Raw genomic sequence first — 21126 nt, 5'->3', positions numbered from 1 at the left:
CAAGGGACGGGACAGAGGGTTAGTTAGGAGGGGCAGGGCAGTTACGTTTTATTTGATGGGTACTCGAGGATGCAACAGTATGGATTTTAGAGTAAAGCCCCCTAGCTGGCTTTTTGTAAGAGGGTGTGCTGGTCTGTCGATAGTGCAAGCGTCCCTGTATCAACGCGAAAGAGTTCGTACTTGGCCCTTCTAGGATTGCATCCTCTGAATAAATATCCCAGAAGGCTTGATGAGCTGTGTGTGTTGTGTGTGTGTGTCTGTCTGTCCGTCCATCACAAGGAGTTCGTATGCCTCAATGCATCCTCTGGAATTAAATTATCCCAGGAAGGCTTGATGAGCTGTGTGTGTTGTGTGTGTGTCTGTCTGGTCCGTCCCATCACAAGAGTTCGTACCTGCCTCAGATGCATCCTCTGAATGAATCCCAGAAGGCTTATGGAGCTGGTCCATTGTGTGTGTGTGGTGTTTGTTCTGTACTGTGTGTGTGTGTGTGTGTGTCTGTCCCGTCCCAATCACAAGAGTTCGTACTGCCTCAGATGCTCCTCTGAATAATATCCCGACAGTCGTTGAAGACTTCCTGATGTTTCTCCGTGTCCACAGCGCAGGTGACAGTGGGTGTAGCAGTGAGTGTCGCCATCTTCCACTGGCTGTGCTTATCCTCTGAGGAGGGGAGAGGTCACAGGCATGTTTGATTACATCAGACCAGGGGTATTAAAACAGGTTGCTAAAAAGGGGACCTTTTAAAGCTACAGTTCTGTGATGGCTACATTACATTAAACGTTTGGACCTTTTGAAACAAAAACGGCAGACGATTTGTTTGTTTTCTAAATCCCAGATGTAGGTTATTAAACAGTGAATTAGTAATACTGAATAGGTTACCAGCGAACTCATCTGCGGATGAAAACTTAGCTCTGGTCACTTTGGGGTTCCTTCACCAGGTTCAGGAGTCGCTGTAGAACAGAGACAGAACAGAAAAACCACACTTCAGGCTCAACTGCCTTGATTAAAAGAGGAGACATCCACAATGAGTTCAAACATGTACATACCTATAATTTTAGTATGGTGGAGTATGGTGTGATGTGGTATGTGTGTAAGGGGTGGTATGGTGTGTAAGGGGTGTTGAGATGAAGTGTGGTGGGGTGGAGTTGTAGGTTGGAGAGGTTGTGGGGTGGAGCATTGGGTGAGGGAATGGGACCTGTGTGAGGCTTGGATGGTGTGCGTTGATGTGTGAGGCCGCCGGTGGTGTGGTGAGGTAGTATATAATGTTGGATAGAGAGCGATCCTACGGGATCAGCAGAAAGCAAGAGAGAGCCAAAAATAAGACGTTTCTGGGAGAATAATTTTGCTTTTAAAAAAATGTGAGTGAGGGTATGGATTTGTGCGGAGAGGGGTGGTATGGTGTCGGTGAGGGATTGGTATGGTGTGGTGAGGGGTGGTATGGTGTGGTGAGGGATGTGTGGTGAGGGTGGTGTTGGTTGGTAAGGGATGGTATGGACTAAACTTCTTTGGAGCTTATTCCCCTGAAACAAGTTTGTTTGTGGGTGTAGTTGAGATGGTCGTAGCGGTTGTGCGCGCTGAGGTAGCACTGTAGTATAGGCGATTGTCTGGAATCATGGAATTGAGTCGAGGAGTGGTGAGTGTTCGGAGGCGCGAACCGATACAGGAGCTGTATGGAGACAGAAAATTGGAAGTGGTTCGTTTGCGAGATATTGTATTGGGGTAGTGGTCTATATAAACAGTTAATAGTATTTATTTCCTTCATCTGTTTTTTAGTCTTTTCTGGTCGTGTGAGGGGATGTATGGTTGGTGAGGTTGGTGTGTATAGCAAAGGTCTTACATGGAATTTGCTAGCTCAGGTAACACGGAGGAGTACGCGTTGACGTTTCGCAAACAAAGCGTCAGCTGAGGCATGGTGTGGTGTTCAGTTTTTTTTAGCCAGCTGATTTCTACTTAACGTTTAGGCAACAAATTGTTGCCGCTGTTGAATAGTACAGACTGATCACTTGGTGGTGATATGGTAGAGGGCGAGAGTGATATTTGGTGCAGGTATGAGTTTGTATACTCTGTGCAGTAGTACTACACACTGTCGATCAAGTACTGTTGCTTGCTTTAGGCGGCGTGAGCGTGGATCGTACCTTTGCTGGAGATTAAACCATCATGGTTGTTTGTGTACCCTGTAGGCTGCCTTCCTGCTACCTTCATGTGGTGATCGACATAACCACAGCTAGAGGCCTCATGCTGGAGAGGTTTGAGTGTCCTATTGCTGTCGACCTAGTACTTGTTTGCTCAAGTAGCTACTAACGCAGCACATGCTCGCTTCTTCGTTGCTGCGTCAGAAGCCTTCACATGTCCAGGGTCGTAAGCGGGCCGCCTGTCTGTAACAATAAGCCTAAGTACCAAAGTCATAATGGTGAACTTCTGTTAAGTACTAGGTGTCTCCTTACCTATCAATTTCAACTCTGTCGAGGGTTCTGCCCAACAGATGCAATGGGCCGATTCTTGACATATTGTATTGAACTGATCTTACTTGGCTAACGACTGGTTCACACCGTCTTATTAAATAAACTGGTTCTGGTTCTTAATGCAATAAAATTAGATTTGATTCAGTTTCAGTATGTCAGACTGAGCCCCTGCTTGATAACCGTACTCGACCCTTAATGTGGGCGAATCCAGCTTGCGAGGCAACACTATTTCACTTGGTAAGTGTTGTTGTAGTCTGAATAGAACTGTGTACCTAGCGCCTTAAACGCCTCTCTCATATGTGGTTAACTCCAATCTATGGTCCTATCTGTACTGTTTAGTCGCAATCTAGTTGCGTCAGATTGACATGTTGTAGTAGTTGACTGATGTCTCCTAACGCGCTTGGTCATGTTGGGTGATGATAGGTGTAACGCGTGTAACATTGGGTTAGCATGGAACAAGCTGCCTTACTTCATGGTAGTTAGTACTGCCTGACCTCTAATCTCTCTGTGTATTCGGTTTACTTTTGTCTCAGACAGTACCTGATGTCAAACCTGCGCCCTCCAGATCCCAGGCTGGGATAGGGGTTCCCTATGACCCCTTCATGTGGTATGAGTGGCTTTATTTGTACTGTAGACTGATAACTGTATCCTTCCATGTGGTATGGTTGTTGTAGTACTGCTTACCAACTTGATTAGGCATTACAAAACTGACTAGTCCTTGCTGGCGCCCTACCTATCAACTGTTATGGGTTATGCGATGGATATATTTTGTGTCTGATTTGTCATGCAATCTCTATATTTTCGTGTTTCAGTTTCTGAGCTTCACTCTTGGATTTCATGCGAGGTAGTGGTAGAAGGGAGCCTAAGCCGCCATGCTTCTTTGCTCTGAGCACAAGAATACGCTGTGCGTGTGACGGTGTCTCTGCTGTGTCCAACCTAATTCCATCAGGAGCTAGGTCCTACCTTCATGTGGTTGTTATGATGCGGCTCAATTACCGGTTGATCACCTTATCTGATCATATTGTGTTTAAGCTTTACTGGTAAGACAACAACTGCGGGCCTGCCCTAGACCTTCAGCTACTCTGTCGCACTCGTGGCTGGTTGATCACTTGTTACTCTATGGCGTTTTGTTAACAACCCAGCAAATAGACCAAATTATGATTAAAGAAGGACAACTGTAGATAGCTTGTTTATTGTAGTATCTCGCTCAACCTTATTAAACATCATATTTTGTTTGCAGAAGTGTTGTTTTATAGGGGTTAGGTGCCATAATGTTACTGAACATAACCGCCTTGCTCTATGACGCAACTGTCCAGCTTTCCCTTTCAGGTTAACAGGTTGGGAGTTCTGATGGGTATAATTAGCCTATTTTAATGACTCCACCCTTGCTCTCCTGGCCAAGTACTCGTAGACTAGACTGACAGGCTTCAGCCTAACGGCTTCATGTGATATGGTATTTATTCGCGCCTATCCAAATGTTATCTTATGTTATGGCCACCGCAGCTGGCCTAAACCCTTTACACTGTAGGTGTATGGGCTAAGTGTTTGAGGTACTTTCGTGGTATGACTGCCTAGCACTTGCGACCTCGTGTCTAGTGGGTCTGTGTACTGCCTACCTCATGTGATAGGGTGTAGTACTGTAGACTTGCCTAAGTGTGTAGCAGGCGTACCTTCATAATGTTGACCGTATTTTTGAGGAACACCATATGGCTAGAAGTACTGTGACTGCCTACCTTCAGGATGGATATGCGGATGTTTGAGGGTACATGGTAGGGCTTGCTCCTCATAGTGGGGTATGTCAAGTCCGTAGCCCATGAGTACTTGCTGGATAAGGGCTGGAGGCTAGGGGCTCGCATTCGGCCTGGTAGCTAGGGTGTAGTACATGTAGATGTGCTAGCCGAGGCCCTCTACCGGCTTGGTCCGCCTGGTAGAGCCAGCCTCATGGAGTGTAGGTGTGACATTTACTAGGCGTAGAGCTGCTCCTACTTGCATATGTGGATGGTTGAGATGCAGCAGTGATTAGAGCTTCCTACCTTCATCTTGTGTAGTCGGTGCTTTTGTAGTTTACTGGGTTTATAGGCCAACTGCAGCCTACCTTTCATGTGTGGCTTTATGTGTGGAGAGTACTGGCCCTAGGCCTTCATGTGGGAGTGGTTAGGTACAAGCTATGGCCCCAGGCCTACCTTCATGTGGTATGGCTGTAGCGGTAGTGCATAGCGTGTAGTACTGTTATTCAGTGAGCCTACCTGTCCCATGTGCCCGGCGTGATTAGGGAGTGTTCGAGTACCTGCCCTACCTTCATGTCGGTGGTAGACAGCAGTGTAGGAGGCTAGGTATGCGTGTAAGATACTGTAGAAAACTGACAACATAACACAATACATAATAGAAAGTATCCGGTGGTAGTACTTGCCTACCTTCATGTGGTATGCTGTGGAGTACTGTCCAGACTGGCCCTAGCGCGTCTCATGTCAAGGCTAATGGGTGTGTAATATACTGTTAGAACGTGTACCTGAGCCTTCATGTTGCGGTTTAGGAGCCTAGCTAGAGTACTGTGTCACTTCATGGGAATATGGTGTAGTTGCTAGTGCTAGGTAGACTGCTCACTGGAGCGGCTTGACATGCCTGCTGCCGAGGTGCTTGGTTAGTAGTGACGGTCAGGTAGACTGGACCTTACCTTCATTGTGGCCTTCATATGGGCCCAGTGTCAGAGTACTGTAGACTGCCTTACCTTCATGTGGTATGGGTGTGGTACTGTTAGGGCACGTACCTTCATGATATGGGTATGGGCTGTAGTACTGTGAGACTGTCACCTTCATGTGTATGGTGATAATGCTGTAGAGCTCAGAACTCGGGACCTACCTTATTGGTATGTTTGTAGTACTCCTCCTTCATGTGGTATGGTGTTGTATGGATAGCTGGTAGGCTACCTGACGGCGTGACCTTCATGTGGTTATGAGGCGCCTGTTAGTGACTCCAACTACCTTCATTTGGGTATGTGTAGTACTGTTGACTGCCTACTTCATGTGGTATGGTGTAGTACTGCCTACCTTCATGTTGGTATGGTGTAGTGCGCTGTAGACTGCCTACCTTCATTTGGCTATGGTGAAGTACTGTATGACCTGCCTACCTTCATGTGCGTATTGGTCGAGTGGTCTATGACTGTAGACTGCCCTTACCTTGGCATGTGGATGAATTGGGCCAGTTGCCGGAGTTACTGTAGACTTGCTTAACACGTTCAGTGTGGGTCTTTGGAGGGGTGGTAGTGACATGAGGTAGAACTGGGGCCTACCATATCCATGGTGGGTGTTATGGTGAGTGTGGGCACTTGTAGGCCTACTCATGTGGTATGAGCTGGTAGTACTGCAGGACTGCCTACCTTCATTGTGGCTATGGGGCCTAGAGCCCGCCCTCAGGTGTGCTACTGTGGTACTGCCTCACTTCATGGTGGTGGTAGAGGTTGTTTTTTTTATGGTGCTCTGAGGCCTTACTGTAATAGGGACTGCCTGACCTCATGTGGGGTATTGTGTTAACTAGGTCCTAGAGCCTGCCACGTAACTTCATTGTTGTTGATGGTGGCGCAGTTATGAGGCTGAGCTCAACCTTACCTTAAATATGTGCCTAAGTGGGTGGAATTACTGTTAGGCTGCCCCTTGGATAGAGCCACCAGTGCTAGTGGGTAGGATGTGGATGCTGATGGTTGCCAGCAGTACTGTAGGCTGCTACTAGTTGGGAGTTGGTGTAGTACTGTAGGACCGGCGCTAGGCTCCTACCTTCATGTGGGTTTGGTGTCCAGAGCTACCTCGCTAGGACGGCCTACCTTTCATGTGGTTGGAGTGGGGCTTATGGTAGTACTGTAGCTGCCACTTCATTCTGGTTATGGTTGTTAAGAGCCCAGCTAGCTGTGAGGAGGTGCTAGGTTGTCGGTGAGCCAGCTAGTGAGGCTGTGCGCGACCTTCATTGTGGTTAATTGGAGTGTGCCTTAAGGTCCCGTAGACTGCCTACCTTCATTGGTATGGTAGATGTCCAGTCCACGTGGTGTAGACTGCCTACCTTCATGTGGTATGGCTTGTAGTGCTGGACCTACCTTTGCATATGTGTATGGGGGTGTAGGTACTGCTAGGCTGGCGTGCGCTACTCCATGGTGGATCCATGGGAGTACTCACCCTACCTTCATGGGTCGTGGTATGGTGTAATGTAGTATGTATAGCTGGCAGTACCTTCATAGGGGGTATTGGTTAGGTACTGTAGGCTGGGCTACCTCTCCATTGTGTTGAGGCCAGCCCAGTGTTCTGCTGGGAGCTTTATGGGGCCAGCCACCAGTTTGATTAGGAGTGGCTGTGTTATCGGCTACCTTCATGTAGGGTATCGTCTTATGGGGTGGTAGGCAGGCTACGGCAGTGTGTACCAGACTCCTAGGTGTCATGTAGTACTGTAGACTGCCTACCTTCATGTGGTGGGTGTAGAGACCATCCAGGTATGTGTAGTGTGAAGGTACCCTGAGCGTAGACTGCTCTACCGCGTCATGTGGAAATATAGTGGAAAAAATGAGCGATACTGTGAGCTGCCACCTCAGGTGTTATTGTGTCCTAAGATAAAACAATATATATATATATAACTATATGACCCATACAATTATCAATATAGAGATAAATGGTTAATAGGTGCGATACTAGATCGAGCAGCCTACCTTCATGTGTAGGGAGTATGGTGCTATAGGGTTGTAGTAGTCTGCTACCCAAGCCGGAGAGCAGAGAGGGGGCAGTATGTGTAAGATACTGTAGACGCCGCAGTCCGACCCTGGTATGCGGGAGTACTGCCCCCAGTGGATATGGTAGTAGTTACTGTAGACTCACCAGGATGGCTGCACGCCACCCAGATGGGATTGTGTATTTGTAGTACTGCCTACTTCATGTTGGTATGTGTCAGTGCGAGAGTGCCACCTCATACGTTGGTGTATAGCTGTGTAGACTGTCTTACCTCTGGTGTGGAGTCCTGGTTTTGGGTTCTTGTAGTACTGCCTACCTTCAGTGTGGTGTGTGTTATGCCTTGTCAGTACTGAGTTTTCCGTGCCCTCGGTGTCTACCGTCTTCGTGTGTATGGTGTAGTACTGAGCTGTCGCTACCTTCAATTGTAATCCGCAGAGGATGTATACGGTTATGAAAGTTGAAGGCTCCCTTGCCTCTCCAGCTCGTGCTCTGGCCCGTACGCTTGCGCCTTGTGGTATGTGTAGTACTGTAGAGGTAGAGGCCTGAGTCGGGCAGGCCCTACCTTTCACAGTTTGGGGTTGCGTGTGGGAAGTCTGTGAGAGTAGAGTGGTTACTCTGCCTCCACGGGATTAACCTTGATGTGGGTTGCATTTCTAGGTTGGTGATGGAGGTTACTGTGAGAGCTGGGCACCCTACCTTCCCACATCNGACTGATGCTATCTTCTTTGTGATCCTGGTGGGGGCATAAGCAAAGGCGTCAATCTCTGATCAATCTCCAGCTAAAATAACAGCGCAGGTAGTCTACGTCTCTCCTCCAGTCTGTGTCTTCTGGGCCCTCCTGGGGCCTCTCAGTGAATCCCTAAATCTCCATCTCAACAATCACCCTCCCTCTCACTCCCACTCGCCCATCTCTCTGTCCACGCCTTCTCTCTTCTCCTCTCTCATCTCTTCCTCTCTCGCTCTCCCTTCTCTTTCTTTTAAAGCCCTGTGAAGCAGTCCCGTTTCTGTCCCTCTCTCTCTCTCGTCTCTCTCTCTCTCTCCTCTCTCTCTCTCAGTCTTCTCTCTCTCTCTCTCTCTTCTCTCTCTCGTCTCTCTCGTCATCTCTCTCTCTCTCGTCTCTGGTCTCCGCTCTCTCCTTCTCTCGCTCTTTCTCTCCTCGTCCTTCTATCAGAGTCCTCTCATCATCCTCATCACACTCTCTCTTCATCTCTCTCTCTCTCTCTCTCTCTCTCTCTCTCTCCCTTCTCGTTCTTTTAAAAAGCCCTGTGAAGCAGTCCCCTCTCTCGCTCTCTTCTCTCATCCTTCTCCTTCGAGGTTCTCTCTTCTCTCTCGTCTCTTTCGTCTCGTCTCTCTCTTCTCTCTCTCTCTCTCGTCCCCTTCTCTCTTTTAAAGCCCATTGAAGCAGTCTCCCCCTCTCTCTCTCTCTCTCTGGTGCTCTCTCCCTTGCGTCTCTTATTAAAAGCCTCTGTGAAGCAAGTCCCCCTCTTCTTCTCCCGTCTCTCTCTGTCTCTCGTCTCTCTCTCTCGTCTCATCCGAGTCTCGCTCTCTCTCTCTCTGTTCCTTCTCTCTCTCTCTCTCCCCTTCTCCAGGTCTTTTAAAGCCTGTGAAGCAGTCCCCTCTCTCTCTCTCTCTTTGGCTCTGCCGCCTTCTCTCTTTTAAAGCCCTGTGAAGCAGTCCTACCCGACTGCCTCTCTCCTCTCTCTCATCTCGTCCTCTCTCGTCTTACTCATCGATCTCTCTCTTCTCCTCTCTCTCTCTCTTCTCTCTCTTCTCGCTTCTCTGGTCTCTCCTCTCCCCTATCTCTCTTTTAAAGCCCTGTGAAGCAGTCCCCCCCTCTCTCCCTCTCTCTCGTCTCTCTCGTCTCCCGTCTCTCTCTCTCTCTCTCTCAGCGTCTCGGTCTCCTCCTCTCTATCGTCTCTCTCGTCCTCTCTCCTCTCTCTCATCTCGGTTATTTCTTCTAGTCCGATGCCCTTCTCTCTTTTAAAAGCCTTCACTGTGAAGCAGTCCCCCTCCTCTTCTCACATCTCTCCGTCCTCTTGCTCTCGCAGGCGCATCCTATCTCCTCTTTTAAAAAGCCCTGTGAACGCTCCTCTACTCCCCTCTCTCTCTCTGATCTTCCTCGTCAGGACATTCTCTTCCTTCTCCTTCTGTGCTCTCATTATGTCATCTCGTTCAGTCTCCTCTTCTCTTCTCTCCCTTCTCATCTTTTAAGCCCTGTGGAATGCAGTCCCCCCTCTCTCTCTCTTCTCTTTGCTCTCTTCTCCCCCTTCTCTCTTTTAAAGCCCGTGAAGCAGTCCCGGCGCTCTTCTCCCCTCTCTCTCTTCTCCCTCCTCCTGTCTCCATTCGCTTTCGATCTCTCTCTAATACTGAATCTGGCTCTTCTCATTCTCTGTTCTCTCATCTCTCTTCCATCTCTTCCTCATCATCGTCGGTCTTCTCCTCGCTCTTCGTTGCTCTCCGTCCTCTCTGCTTCCCTGTCTTCTCTCTCCGGTCTCTTGCTCTCCCCTCTCTCTTTTTTAAAGCACGCTGGGTGGAGAGCAGTCCCCTCCTCTCTCTCTCTCTCTCTCATCTCTGGTTCGAGTTATCCGTTATGTCTCATCGTTCCTCGTAGCCTCTCTCTCTCCCCTGTATAGGTGTCTCTCCTTGTCCTCTCTTTCTCTCTCTTTCTTTATCCTCTAGTTCTCTCTCTCCATTCTCTCGTCTCCTCTCCCGCTCATCCTGCTCTCCCCTTTCTCTCTTTTAAAGCCTCTGTGAAGCAGTCACCCCTCATTCTCTCTCTTCTCTCTCGTCTTCTCTCTCTCTCTCTGCTCGTCCTGTCTCTCGTCCCTTCTTAATCCAGTTCTTGTCGGTTTTGACTTCCTACTATTGGACTTCTCTTTGGCCTTCCAGTCGTCCCTCTCTCGTCTCTCTCCTCTCTCTCTCTCTCTCTCGACCCCTTCTCCTCTTTTAAAGCCTGTGAAGTCAGTCCCGTTCTCTTTTGATCTTTCGTCTCTCGGCTCTTTATATTCGTCTTTCGCTGTCCTGTCTGTCCTGCGCTGTTGGTGCAGGGTCCGTGGGGCCGATCTTGTTGGCTTTTGGCGGGACTGCGGGAATAACAGTGAATCCTTATCTGTGGGGATTGGAATGAGTGGGCCTCTGTGGGGCCGTTCCAGCCTAGCATGGAGTCAGAAGTAGTTGATGTGGTCATAGGCCGTGTTCATAAGGTTAGCGAGGTTATATGTGAGTGAGCTGGTGTTGAGCCGTGAGCAGAGAGAGAGAGGAACAGGGAAAGGAGGCAGAGGGGGAAAGAGTAGAAGATAGATCATGGCAGAAGAGGGGAGAGGACGTAGAGACAGAAAGAGAGGAGAAGCGGGAAGGGGAGAGCAAATGGGAGGCATTGAGAGGCAGGCAGGCAGTGTTGCCCCACCCACAGGCTGTGTTCTAATCATTCGTTCTGTTCCCTCTTTCACAGTGCAGTGAGAGACACATCCTGCACGGGCAGGATAAAACACCTGCCACCAGTCGATCCTCTCTGTCTTTTACCCTGCCTCATTACCTGCAAGCAGAAACCTCGTAACAGCTATCATGGGACAACAAGGAGTCTGTCCACGCGCTGTCTCGTACCCGGGGGAGCTTAAGACGTCACACCACCCACAGGTCTTCATTTCCATCTTATATAACACACCACACACCCAGGCTGCTTCAGCGTACAACACATATAATCCGGTGTTAACCGCTGTTTCAGACAGACTCAACAAAACAGTTCTACTTTCACCCATACCGACCAGCCCAGGCTAAGTTGGTCTGATTGGATATTATACCAACGCCCCCCAAATCCATATCCCTTCCACCCGTGAGAAAACGTGGGAGACTGTAAGTGGTGGGTAAGAGAACTTTTGATGTTGCAGAAGAGAGGAAGAAATCATTAACTCTTAATCACTTTGGGGTTGTGTTGTTGGCGAGGCCTAGGACAGCAGAGCTGAGGATACTCCACATAACGCACAGCATTGATCCACACCGGGGCCTAATCTCATTAAGGATGTGTTGATTTATTGATATGTGTCTGAGACCAGGCTTGAGCTCTGAGAGGAGAGACAAGGTTATGGAGGAAAACACTCCTCTACTGAGGGTTCACATGGAATTGAGGTCAATTGACTGTTCAGCCACCACACTCACCCCACAATCCTTTACTGTGCCATTGACACACAGGCACACACACACACAGCTCGTTAAAGGGCGTTTTGGAGGAGGGCAACGAGGAGACGGCTAGAGGTATAAATATAGGATTTAATGAGGCTGCCTCCATATAGCCCACCACACACACACACACACACACAACACACACACACACAGACACACACCACACAACACACACAACACACCCAATCACACACAACACACAACCCACACACACACACAGCCATAGCCATAACAACACCATCAACTAAACACAGGGCAGAACAAAGAGATATTGATTACTCTGCTGCACTGGGGGACATTAAGTCATACAGGTAAATATACGACAAATACACTACTATACCACATTTATATTCCCATGTTGTCACGATGACAGAGTGCAGCAGTACCCGCACCTCTGGGACAAACTGGTAGTTTGCACATATTTATTCTATTCCAGCAGCACAAGCACAACAGATGAAACTAATCAAGGACATGATGTTTGCCAGCTAGCGAGCATGTGGGGGCCCACTAGCGGCTGGTCTCTGGCGTAGTTTCTCAGCTGCAGTATAGAACATACTCTATGTGTGACGGCTCTAAAAGCCAATGTTCTGTTCTTAATCAATCAACCCACCAATCAACCAGGTAACCTAGGGAATAAGAGCATTGGGTCAGTAACTGATAGGTTGCTGGTCAAATCCCGAGCCAGCAAGGTAGAAAAATCTGCCATTCTGCCCTTGAGCAAGGCAGTTAACGCCAAACAACATCTTTGTCGATGATGTTGATCAAGGCAGACGTGCAACTATAGTTTTCCTTCACAGAAAATACATTGGTGCAACACATTTGGCAGAAAATAGATTCATTTTCATCAGATGACAACAGAAGCGCAAAGCTATTTGGCTTGCAGCCACACAAGTAAATGAGCTTACAATGAAAAACCAAGGCCTTTTTAAAAATAAACGATCCATGGCATTCATATTTCTAATGTTTAAGCATAGCATAGAAAGAATGAGGCCAGCTACATGTCCTAATGTTTTGCTTAAAGTTAATCTTGCATTTTACTGGAGAAAAATAGGCTGGCTACAGCGAGAAAGTAGCTTCACATCAGTCAGAGCGCTGTCTGCTGATAGAATACCCGTGAATTCTCTTCAGAAGAGTTCAGAAGTGCAACTGAAACACGAAATTAGTCTGATGCCGGCAGAAATTACAATAAGAAGCATTTTTCATCTGTGTTTACAAAATGCAGCAAGATATTTCTTATACAGTTTTTTACAATCACTCTGGCACTCACTCTCGCACTGTGGTCCCGTGTGGCTCAGTTGGTAGAGCATGGCGCTTGCAACGCCAGGGTTGTGGGTTCATTCCCCACGGGGGGACCAGGATAAATATGTATGAACTTTCCAATTTGTAAGTCGCTCTGGATAAGAGCGTCTGCTAAATGACTTAAAAATGTAAAAAAAAAAAAAAAAAAATCAGAACCTTGATGTCATTTTTCAAAACTCTAGACACAAAACTCACAACCAATGATCAAAATGCTAATTTTTAAAAACTCTAACACTTTTTCCAATTGCTTGGATACAATACACATAAAGCTAAGATCATTTGTTCATTGAACTAAAATCACCTGTTCAAAATGACACAACTTAACATCAAAGTATTACCATTTCAAAATACAATTCACACATTACATCTGAGATGACTGTCTATTCATTTCATTACAATGATCTAACTATCAATTGATACAACTGCTCAAAATGATAAGTAACTGTTGCATTACTCTTAATGCATAGTTTTATGGAAACTGACAAACAATATTCCATGTTTAGGTCATGAAAGTTTCAGGATAATGAGATCCATTGACAGCAATTACCGTGGAATATGAACCAATTGGACTACATTATCTATGGCTGTAATATTTCATCATCATTCTTTATCAGACACTGTTTCTATGGTCCCATGTACCACTTTTCCAGACCATGTTTTCAGATTTGACATTACTGTACACTCACCGGCCACTTTATTAGGTACACCTATCGAGTACTGGGTAGGACCCCCTTTTGCCTCCACAACAGCCTGAATTATTCATGGTGTTGTACGTTAAGAGATGCCCTTCTGCACACCACTGTTTTAAACAGCTGATATTTGAGCATTTGTGGCCTTTCTGTTTGCTTGAATGAGTCTGGACATTCTCCTCTGACCTCTCTCATTTTAACAAGGTGTTTTGCCCACAGAACTGCCGCTCACTGAATGTGTTTTGTTTATCGCACCATTCTCTGTAAACTCTAGAGACTGTAGTGCGTAAAAATCCTAGGAAAGCAGCTGTTTCTGAGATGCTGGAATCACCATGTGTGGCATCAACAATCATACCAGGGTCAAAGTTGCTTAGATTACACATCTTGCCCGTTCTAATGTTTGGTCGAACAACATCTAAAGCTCTCTACTCTATATACTCTATATATTGAGTTGCAGGCAGCCACATGATTCGCTGTTCGAATGTAACCATCCTTGATGAGCTAAATCAGGTCTGTAGAGCTGAAGGCATGACCTATGTCATTGTGTGGGATAATGTCAGGTTCCACCATGCTCAAATGATGCAAGCATGGTTTCAGGCCCATCCACAATTTACCACCCTGTGCTTACCCCCATACTCTCATTTCCTTAAACCGATTGAGGAATTTTTCTGCACATGGAGGTGGAAGGTATATGATTCGCCATGCCTGAAGATTCTTCCCAAGATGTTTAGCTAATGAAAACATCCATTGTGATGTGGAGGAGAACCTGTGGCCAAATCCACGAGACAGGGTTGATGGAAATATAGAAGTACAGTAATCAATCTTTTGTCTTGCTTTTTACAGTAAGCCAGGTGAGGAACACTGCAGTTGACCTTTAACTGTTTTTTCTTTTTTTGTAGCTAATTATTTTTGATTTGATTCAAAGAAACCTATGTTGTGATTTTATTGTATTTCATCAATAAATGTTCTGTTTTGTTCAATGATTCCACTGTGTCTGTAGTCTTCTCTCTACTACTCTTTTTACCGTGATGTATTTACATTTAGTAGCATAATGAAACATGTATCACATATTTTGTACTACAATATTTAATGATTGTACGAACAACTACACAGTGAAACTATCGGTATCTTGTGTGTGGGTGATCTAAATGAATGTTCCTATGGTATTTAATGATAAATTAGTTATTTGAACCAATGATTCTGCAAGTGCAAGAATTATTTAAAGATATGAAAGCACAATGCAATGTTTTGAACATTGGACAGCCAGTGTTACTGTCACGTTCTGACCATAGTTCTTTTGTGTTTTCTTTGTTTTAGTGTTGGTCATGACGTGAGCTGAGTGGGCATTTCTATGTTGTGTGTCTAGTTTTCCTGTTTCTGTGTTTGGCCTGATATGGTTCCCAATCAGAAGCAGGTGTTAGTCGTTTGTCTCTGATTGGGAGCCATATTTAGGTAGCCTGTTTTGTGTTGGGTTTTGTGGGTGGTTGTCTTCTGTCTTTGTGTCTATGCACCAGATAGGACTGTTTCGGTTTTTTCACATTTATTGTTTTGTATTTTGTAGTGTTCACGTTTATTGTCTTTAATTAAACATGATGAACACTAACCACACTGCGCTTTGGTCCTCTCCTTCGTCCACAGAAGAAAGCCGTTACAGTTACAAGTGATGACCGTTTTGTGTCTAGAGTTTTGAAAAATGACCACAAGGTTCTGAAATTAGTGCCAAAGTGATTGTTAAAAACTGTAAGATGCATATTTTGTTCCTGTGTAAAAAAACGCAGAATTCCCTAAGTTTAACTTGCCATATACTAGTCTGTGGAGCGAAAGCTGGACTTAGTCTTTTTTTTTGTTGATTTTTAGAAAAACATCCAAAATGACCAGTGTGCCTTGAATTCTGAATAAATCACAGACAGTGATCACCAGCACCAGCACAGACAATCACCAGCAAAGCACCCCAACACCATCACACCTCCTCCTCCATGCTTCATGTGGGAACCACACATGCAGAGATCATCCATTCACCTACTCTGCGTCTCACAAAGACGTGGCGGTTGGAACCGAAAATCTAATTTGGACTCATCAGAGCAAAGGACAGATTTCCACCGGTCTAATGTTCATTGCTCATGTTTCTTGGATCAAGCAAGTCTCTTCTTAATATTTCTGTCCTTTAGTAGTGGTTTCTTTTCAGAAATTGGACCATGAAGGCCTGATTCACGCAGTCTCCTTGAGGTGTGTCTTACTTGAACTCTGTGAAGCCAATATTTGGGCTGCAATTTCTGAGGCTGGTAACTCTAATGAACTTATCCTCTGCAGCAGAGGTAACTTTGGGTCTTCTTTTCCTGTGGCGGTCCTCATGAGAACCAGTTTCATCATAGCACCCAAGCTAATTAATAAAGTGAGAGAGAGAACAGCTCACAGAACATTACCCTAGCAGAGCTGGTTAGGCTATTATGTTATCCAGAGTGTTGGTGACTGCAACTGTGCTGTCAGATTGTCCATTTGTAAATTCAGAGCGTTTCGTGTTCAGAGCGCACAGAGGACGCGCTGGCCGATGAGTTTACTGGCGTTTACTGGCACCTAGCTAGCTAGCTAGGTAAACAATGAACCATAAATACAACACATGACGTTACTACCCTGCATGAATCTGCAGGTAGCTAACCAACCAGGATCAATGTTAGCTAGCTAACATTAGGCTATAGCTAGCCAAGTAAATGTCTCTTTCTGTCAAAATTTGAAATATGTCATATCTGATAATGTAGCTAGCCAGACTATCTTGCCCATGTACATCATTCTTGGTTGGACGTGTCTCCTGTCGGATGCCATGGTTGCCCTTAGTGTGAAGATGTAATCCGATACCACTGATTTCAAAACTCAGTCCTCCAGAAAGTGGAGAGCAACACTTATGCAGTTTTAATACACAATAAAAAAAAATGTAAAGCTGCGTTAGACAGGATGATCTAGACATACTGACCAGCTCAAATAGACAGAAGCATGCTACAGTATATGGCAGACCAATCCAAACTCATCTCTCGACATGTCCAGCCCACTCATTATTTCAGCCAATCATGGCTCCCGGGAAGGTTGATTACTTTTTCTTTGGCTAAACCAACTAGGCTCGTAATTTAACAATGTTATTCATATTTACAGATGGCATACACGTTTGTATGTTCGAGAAGGCATTTCTGCCCAAAAACGCATTTAGATTATTTTTTAAAGTTTACGTTCTCACGGTTAGCCTGTGAAGTAGTGACCGTGACATATGCCTAGTTTCCTAAAACGGGTCACAACTGATTGGCTCAAATTCAATATGGAAAGAAATTCCACAAATGAACTTTTAACGAGGCACACCTCTTAATTGAAATGCATTCCAGGTGACTACCTCATGAAGCTGGTTGAGAGAATGCCAAGAGTGTGCAAGGCTGTCATCAAGGCAAAGGGTGGCTACTTTGAAGAATCTCATATATAAAATATATTTAGATTTGTTTAACACTTTTTTGGTTACTACATGATTCCGTATGTGTTATTTCATAGTTTTGATGTCTTCACTATTATTCTAAAATGTAGAAAATAGTAAAAATAAAGAAATCCCTGGAATGAGTAGGTGTGTCCAAACTTTTGACTGGTACTGTATGTAAAACTTTATGAGCTGTATTGCCTGTCTTTACAATTCATTTATTTTCGTTTGCACTCGTTAGCATATTTAGCTAACATCCTCCATGGAAATTTGCTATTACCTGTGCTCATTTTGTTAGCATTCTGGTAATCAACACCCAATGCGCTTTTTTTTGTTGCACCCCCTTGTGTACTAAACCGGTAATACCATAAATCCCGGGGTGAGAGAAGGACGGTATGACGATATGAAAATCTGGAATCCCCTAGCTCCATCTGGTGCCACTCACCCTAACCCTCACCTGGTTATAGAGCCATATTACTGTCAATGTAGCATTAGCACAGCATTGTCTCTCCCCTGGTATTTGCTGGGCCTGGAAGGTGCTAACGGCGTAGCATTAGAAATATAATTACTATACTGTATGTGTTAACACAGCAGATGTATTGTTAGCGCTCACCTGGTATTCGCTGGGCCAGAATGTGCTGACGGCTAGCTCCACCTGGTGCCACTGGCGTCCATGTGACCCGGAGACGTTCCACACGGCACTGCCCCACAGCCCCCCGTTGACCCGGATGTAGAGCTGCAGGTCCCCGGGGGAGTGGCCGTCGCGGCTGTACAGGAAGTAGCTGAACTGGATGCAGTGCGTGTCGTTCTCACTCAGCGAATGGAGGAGGAGGTGGGCCCGCTGCCCCGCGGCATGCTGGGACGAGTTCACCATCATGAACGAGCCTAGGGGAGAGGAGGGAGAGGAGGGAGGAGACCGGGTCAGATGATTATAACACAATTCCTGTCAACAGAGACGTGACTTTAGGGAAATCTCCTTCATGATTTGAGCAAGTCTGAGTTGAGGTAAAGCCTGAGCATACATACCAAGTTAGGGTTCAACCCTCTACCTTTCTCTGCTCTACCTCCGTCTCTACCACAGGCGGCCGGTAGCACCTTAATTGGAGAGTACGGGCTCATAATAATGGATGGAACGGAATAAATGTAATGGTATTGAATACATCAAACACATCCTTTGAAACCATTCCAGACATTATTATGAGCAGTCCTCCCCCAGCAGCCTGCTCTAGTCCCTACCTCTCTTTACTTCTCTCTTCCTCTCTCTCTGGCCCTCTAAGGGCTTCTTTGTCTGCCATAAGGCCTCAGATGTCCCCTGTTCAAAGCTATGTGTGGTGGACAGACAGCGGGGCTGTAGCCTTTTGCCTGGCCATCACACGGGTGTCAAACAGACAACCTGACAAACAAAGACAGATATTTGCCTTTACAGCTGTCCACACACCGCAATGGAGGAGAGAGAGTGAGAGAGAGATATCAACAGAAAGAGAATGACTAAAAGAAAAAGAGAACGAGTGATAGGAAGATGTCCATGTTGATCACACCAGATTGGGGACAGTGTTCATGAGGGAATCACAACAGAGTATTATTCTAACCCTTCTAAACCTTTCTAATCTTCTAAAAATGATCACTGTGTCACAGTATTGGATCCTGTTCCCGAAGGAATCTTCTAAGTGCTTTAAAGACACGGCTGTAGTGTATTCCCTATGGAAGGGCAGGGCAGGTTGGGTAATGTAGTTGAATGAGTGTGTAATCAGGGACTCAGTGCCCTGCCACTTCTACTGCCATTAATCACACTGACACTGTTATTAGGCTGCAATGGCAACCTAGGGAATACTTTGAACACCAGAGAGTATGCACGCACACACACACACATGCACACACACACACACACACACACGCACACACGCACACACACACACACACACACAAACACAAAGTGCGATGGGCTCAGGTCCAAATCCCGCGGAGTGAGAGCTCCCCTCCCTCCTTTCTCCTCCTCCTTTTCCCTCTCTCCTTCTCCCTCTCTCCTTGGCAGGTAGAGTGATTAAGATACTAGAGCTCCTTGGGGACCTTATCTCTCTGTCCCTGGCCTCAGCCTGGCGCTGGCTGCCTTCATAGGGAGGAGGTACAGCATGTGACCTGTCTTTATAGCTTCAACACTGTGACCTCAACATGCCTTTCAGACAGGCTGCCTTTCCTCATTGCATTTCCTCATCACCTTGCTCTCGGGTTGCACAATTCCAGTAACTTTCCCAAAATGAAATAGTTTTCCAGAAATCCTGGTTGAAGGATTCAGGATTTCCTGCTTATTTCCTCCTGATTCTGGTAATCTTCCATCCAGGATTTCTGAAAAACCTGGGAATTTTGCAACCCTACTTGCCCATATCAGTGAAGAAAAACACACCCAATAGAAGGTAACACAGACAAAAGCTGGTGCTGGTTCAATGAAACCCTGGTCTTGTCAGTTTGCTTTGCTTGCTCATCCAAAGGGGAGGAGTCACAGTCAGAACAAGGAAGAAAAGTAAGAAAGTTCAGAGTCCTTCGCATCAAAAGTTTTGATTCCCCAAACCAACCATGACCTACATCAGCCAGGTCACAGCACAGGGCTGCTCAGTGTTAAAAAAACTCTTACTGTCTCAAAACCTTGAATCCGCTCTACTGTCCAAAACATCCCTACATCCCTTTCCTCTCTCTTTCCTGATCCGTCTGGACAAAACATCCCTCCGGTCTCTTTTCTCATCCTCTCCTATCCTCTCTTCCCTGACCCCGACCCTGAACCCAGCCTGGACAGAACTGTCAAGCTTTCAGTAAATTCCTACTAGCAGCTTCTCTTTCTCAGGGGAACTCGCAGGCAGCATTCTCAGAAAACATTGATCTTCCCCTTGCTTTCCTTAGAGTCTCACCAACATCCAGAGCTGTACCAGGGCAGGCATTGACTTGGCCTGTACTGGCCCCTGGGCCCTCACTGCCACCATGCCTCTGATGTGTGGAGACTCCTGAAAGCTCGTGGGGCCAGGAGGCTAAATTGCTTTTCTCGCTAGATCAGCACAACACTGAACTACCTCTCCCTTCCCTGTTTGAGATTTGAGACGAGGTACCATGCCTATGTGTGCGAGAGGGAGATCTGCTATGGGGAGGGTATGAGATGAGTGCTATGACCAAAAGTTAGACAACAAAGATATTAGCTGGAATTTAATTGACCCTGCCATAGCAATGTTAACGCATTGTCTTGTTTACAAACTGCAACACAATCTCATAAAATTATTACTCTGAAAACAGGAAGATTCTAGTTGTTGAACAGTGGTGGAAGAGAGATTTAGAGAACAATTGAAGATTAAAATATGTCTAACTAATTCTGATAGGCCTTGGAGCCGGTATGGAAATCAAATTAAGATGCATTCGAGTCTATCTATCTATGCATTACATTATTACACTGACTGAGGCAGCTATACCTCTATCTCACTGTTGAAAGCCACCTAGTGGTGACTTAGGAAAGGGACTACGGCATCCATATTAGGAAATCCATTCGTTATCAGATGAAACTCAACTGACAATTGAGGGACTTCCTAAGATGGAGTCTGTAAGCGACAAACAAACAAATCACGGAATCATATTATTTTTCATCAAGAGCTACTATGGTGAACTGTCTGGGACATCTCTTTCAGAGAGTGTTAAAGCTCAAGGTGAGTGTAAAGACATGGGTTCATTTCTGCTAAACATACCAAATGGTCATAATTCACCTGAGCTTGCTTGAGTCAGTTAATTTGATTAATGCCTCAATTAGCACGTCATTGATAACATTTCTATTAAATAAATGCCTTCTGATAACCTTCCGTGTCCATCCTTGAGGAGCAAGACACACATACAGACACATAGAGGCAAGCGCACACACATTGAGAGGCAAACACACACAGAAACATACCCAACTTGGGTTAAAAATATAAATCCATAAAGGCAGATAAGGCTCCATCTATTTCCTCTGGGACCCTGGCTAGCCCTGCCAAGGATGAGGGAATATACACACACACATACAATCACATAACACATACACACACACCCACACACACACACAAGGGAACATACATTAAGAGATTAGCGCACAGCCACGAATCCCTGCACTTCCTATCAGAATGTCAGATATAGCGTAGGATGGGACCCAGAGTCACAAGTGTCACTGCTTTTATCACACACACACCAGGAGGAAGGGGAGGAGGAGGGAGAGGCAGGAAGGGAGAGAAAGGGATATAGAAGGGAGAGAAGGAAAAGAGAGAGAGAGTGATAGAGATGAGGAAGAAAGAGGGGGTGGGAGAGGTAGGAAGGGAAAGAAAGAGATATAGAAGAGAGAG

At 46.0% G+C, this 21126-nt stretch overlaps 1 protein-coding gene across 1 annotated transcript in view; it reads right to left on the bottom strand.

Moving 5' to 3' along the window:
- Positions 1 to 529: 529 nt before the first annotated feature.
- Positions 530 to 21126, bottom strand: part of LOC112071922 (receptor-type tyrosine-protein phosphatase U-like) — a 66513-nt gene continuing 45916 nt past the window's right edge. The window contains exons 2-4 of the mRNA XM_024139339.1: positions 17397 to 17668; positions 917 to 947; positions 530 to 657 (exon numbers count right to left, since the gene is read on the bottom strand). Coding sequence (XP_023995107.1) covers positions 530 to 657; positions 917 to 947; positions 17397 to 17668 — 431 coding nt within the window. The remainder of the gene's footprint in view (positions 658 to 916; positions 948 to 17396; positions 17669 to 21126) is intronic.

Source organism: Salvelinus sp. IW2-2015, unplaced genomic scaffold (assembly GCF_002910315.2).
Source record: "Salvelinus sp. IW2-2015 unplaced genomic scaffold, ASM291031v2 Un_scaffold1771, whole genome shotgun sequence".
NCBI lineage: Eukaryota > Metazoa > Chordata > Actinopteri > Salmoniformes > Salmonidae > Salvelinus > Salvelinus sp. IW2-2015.
Note: the sequence above shows the minus strand (reverse complement) of the source record. Positions and strands in the feature narration are given on the sequence as shown.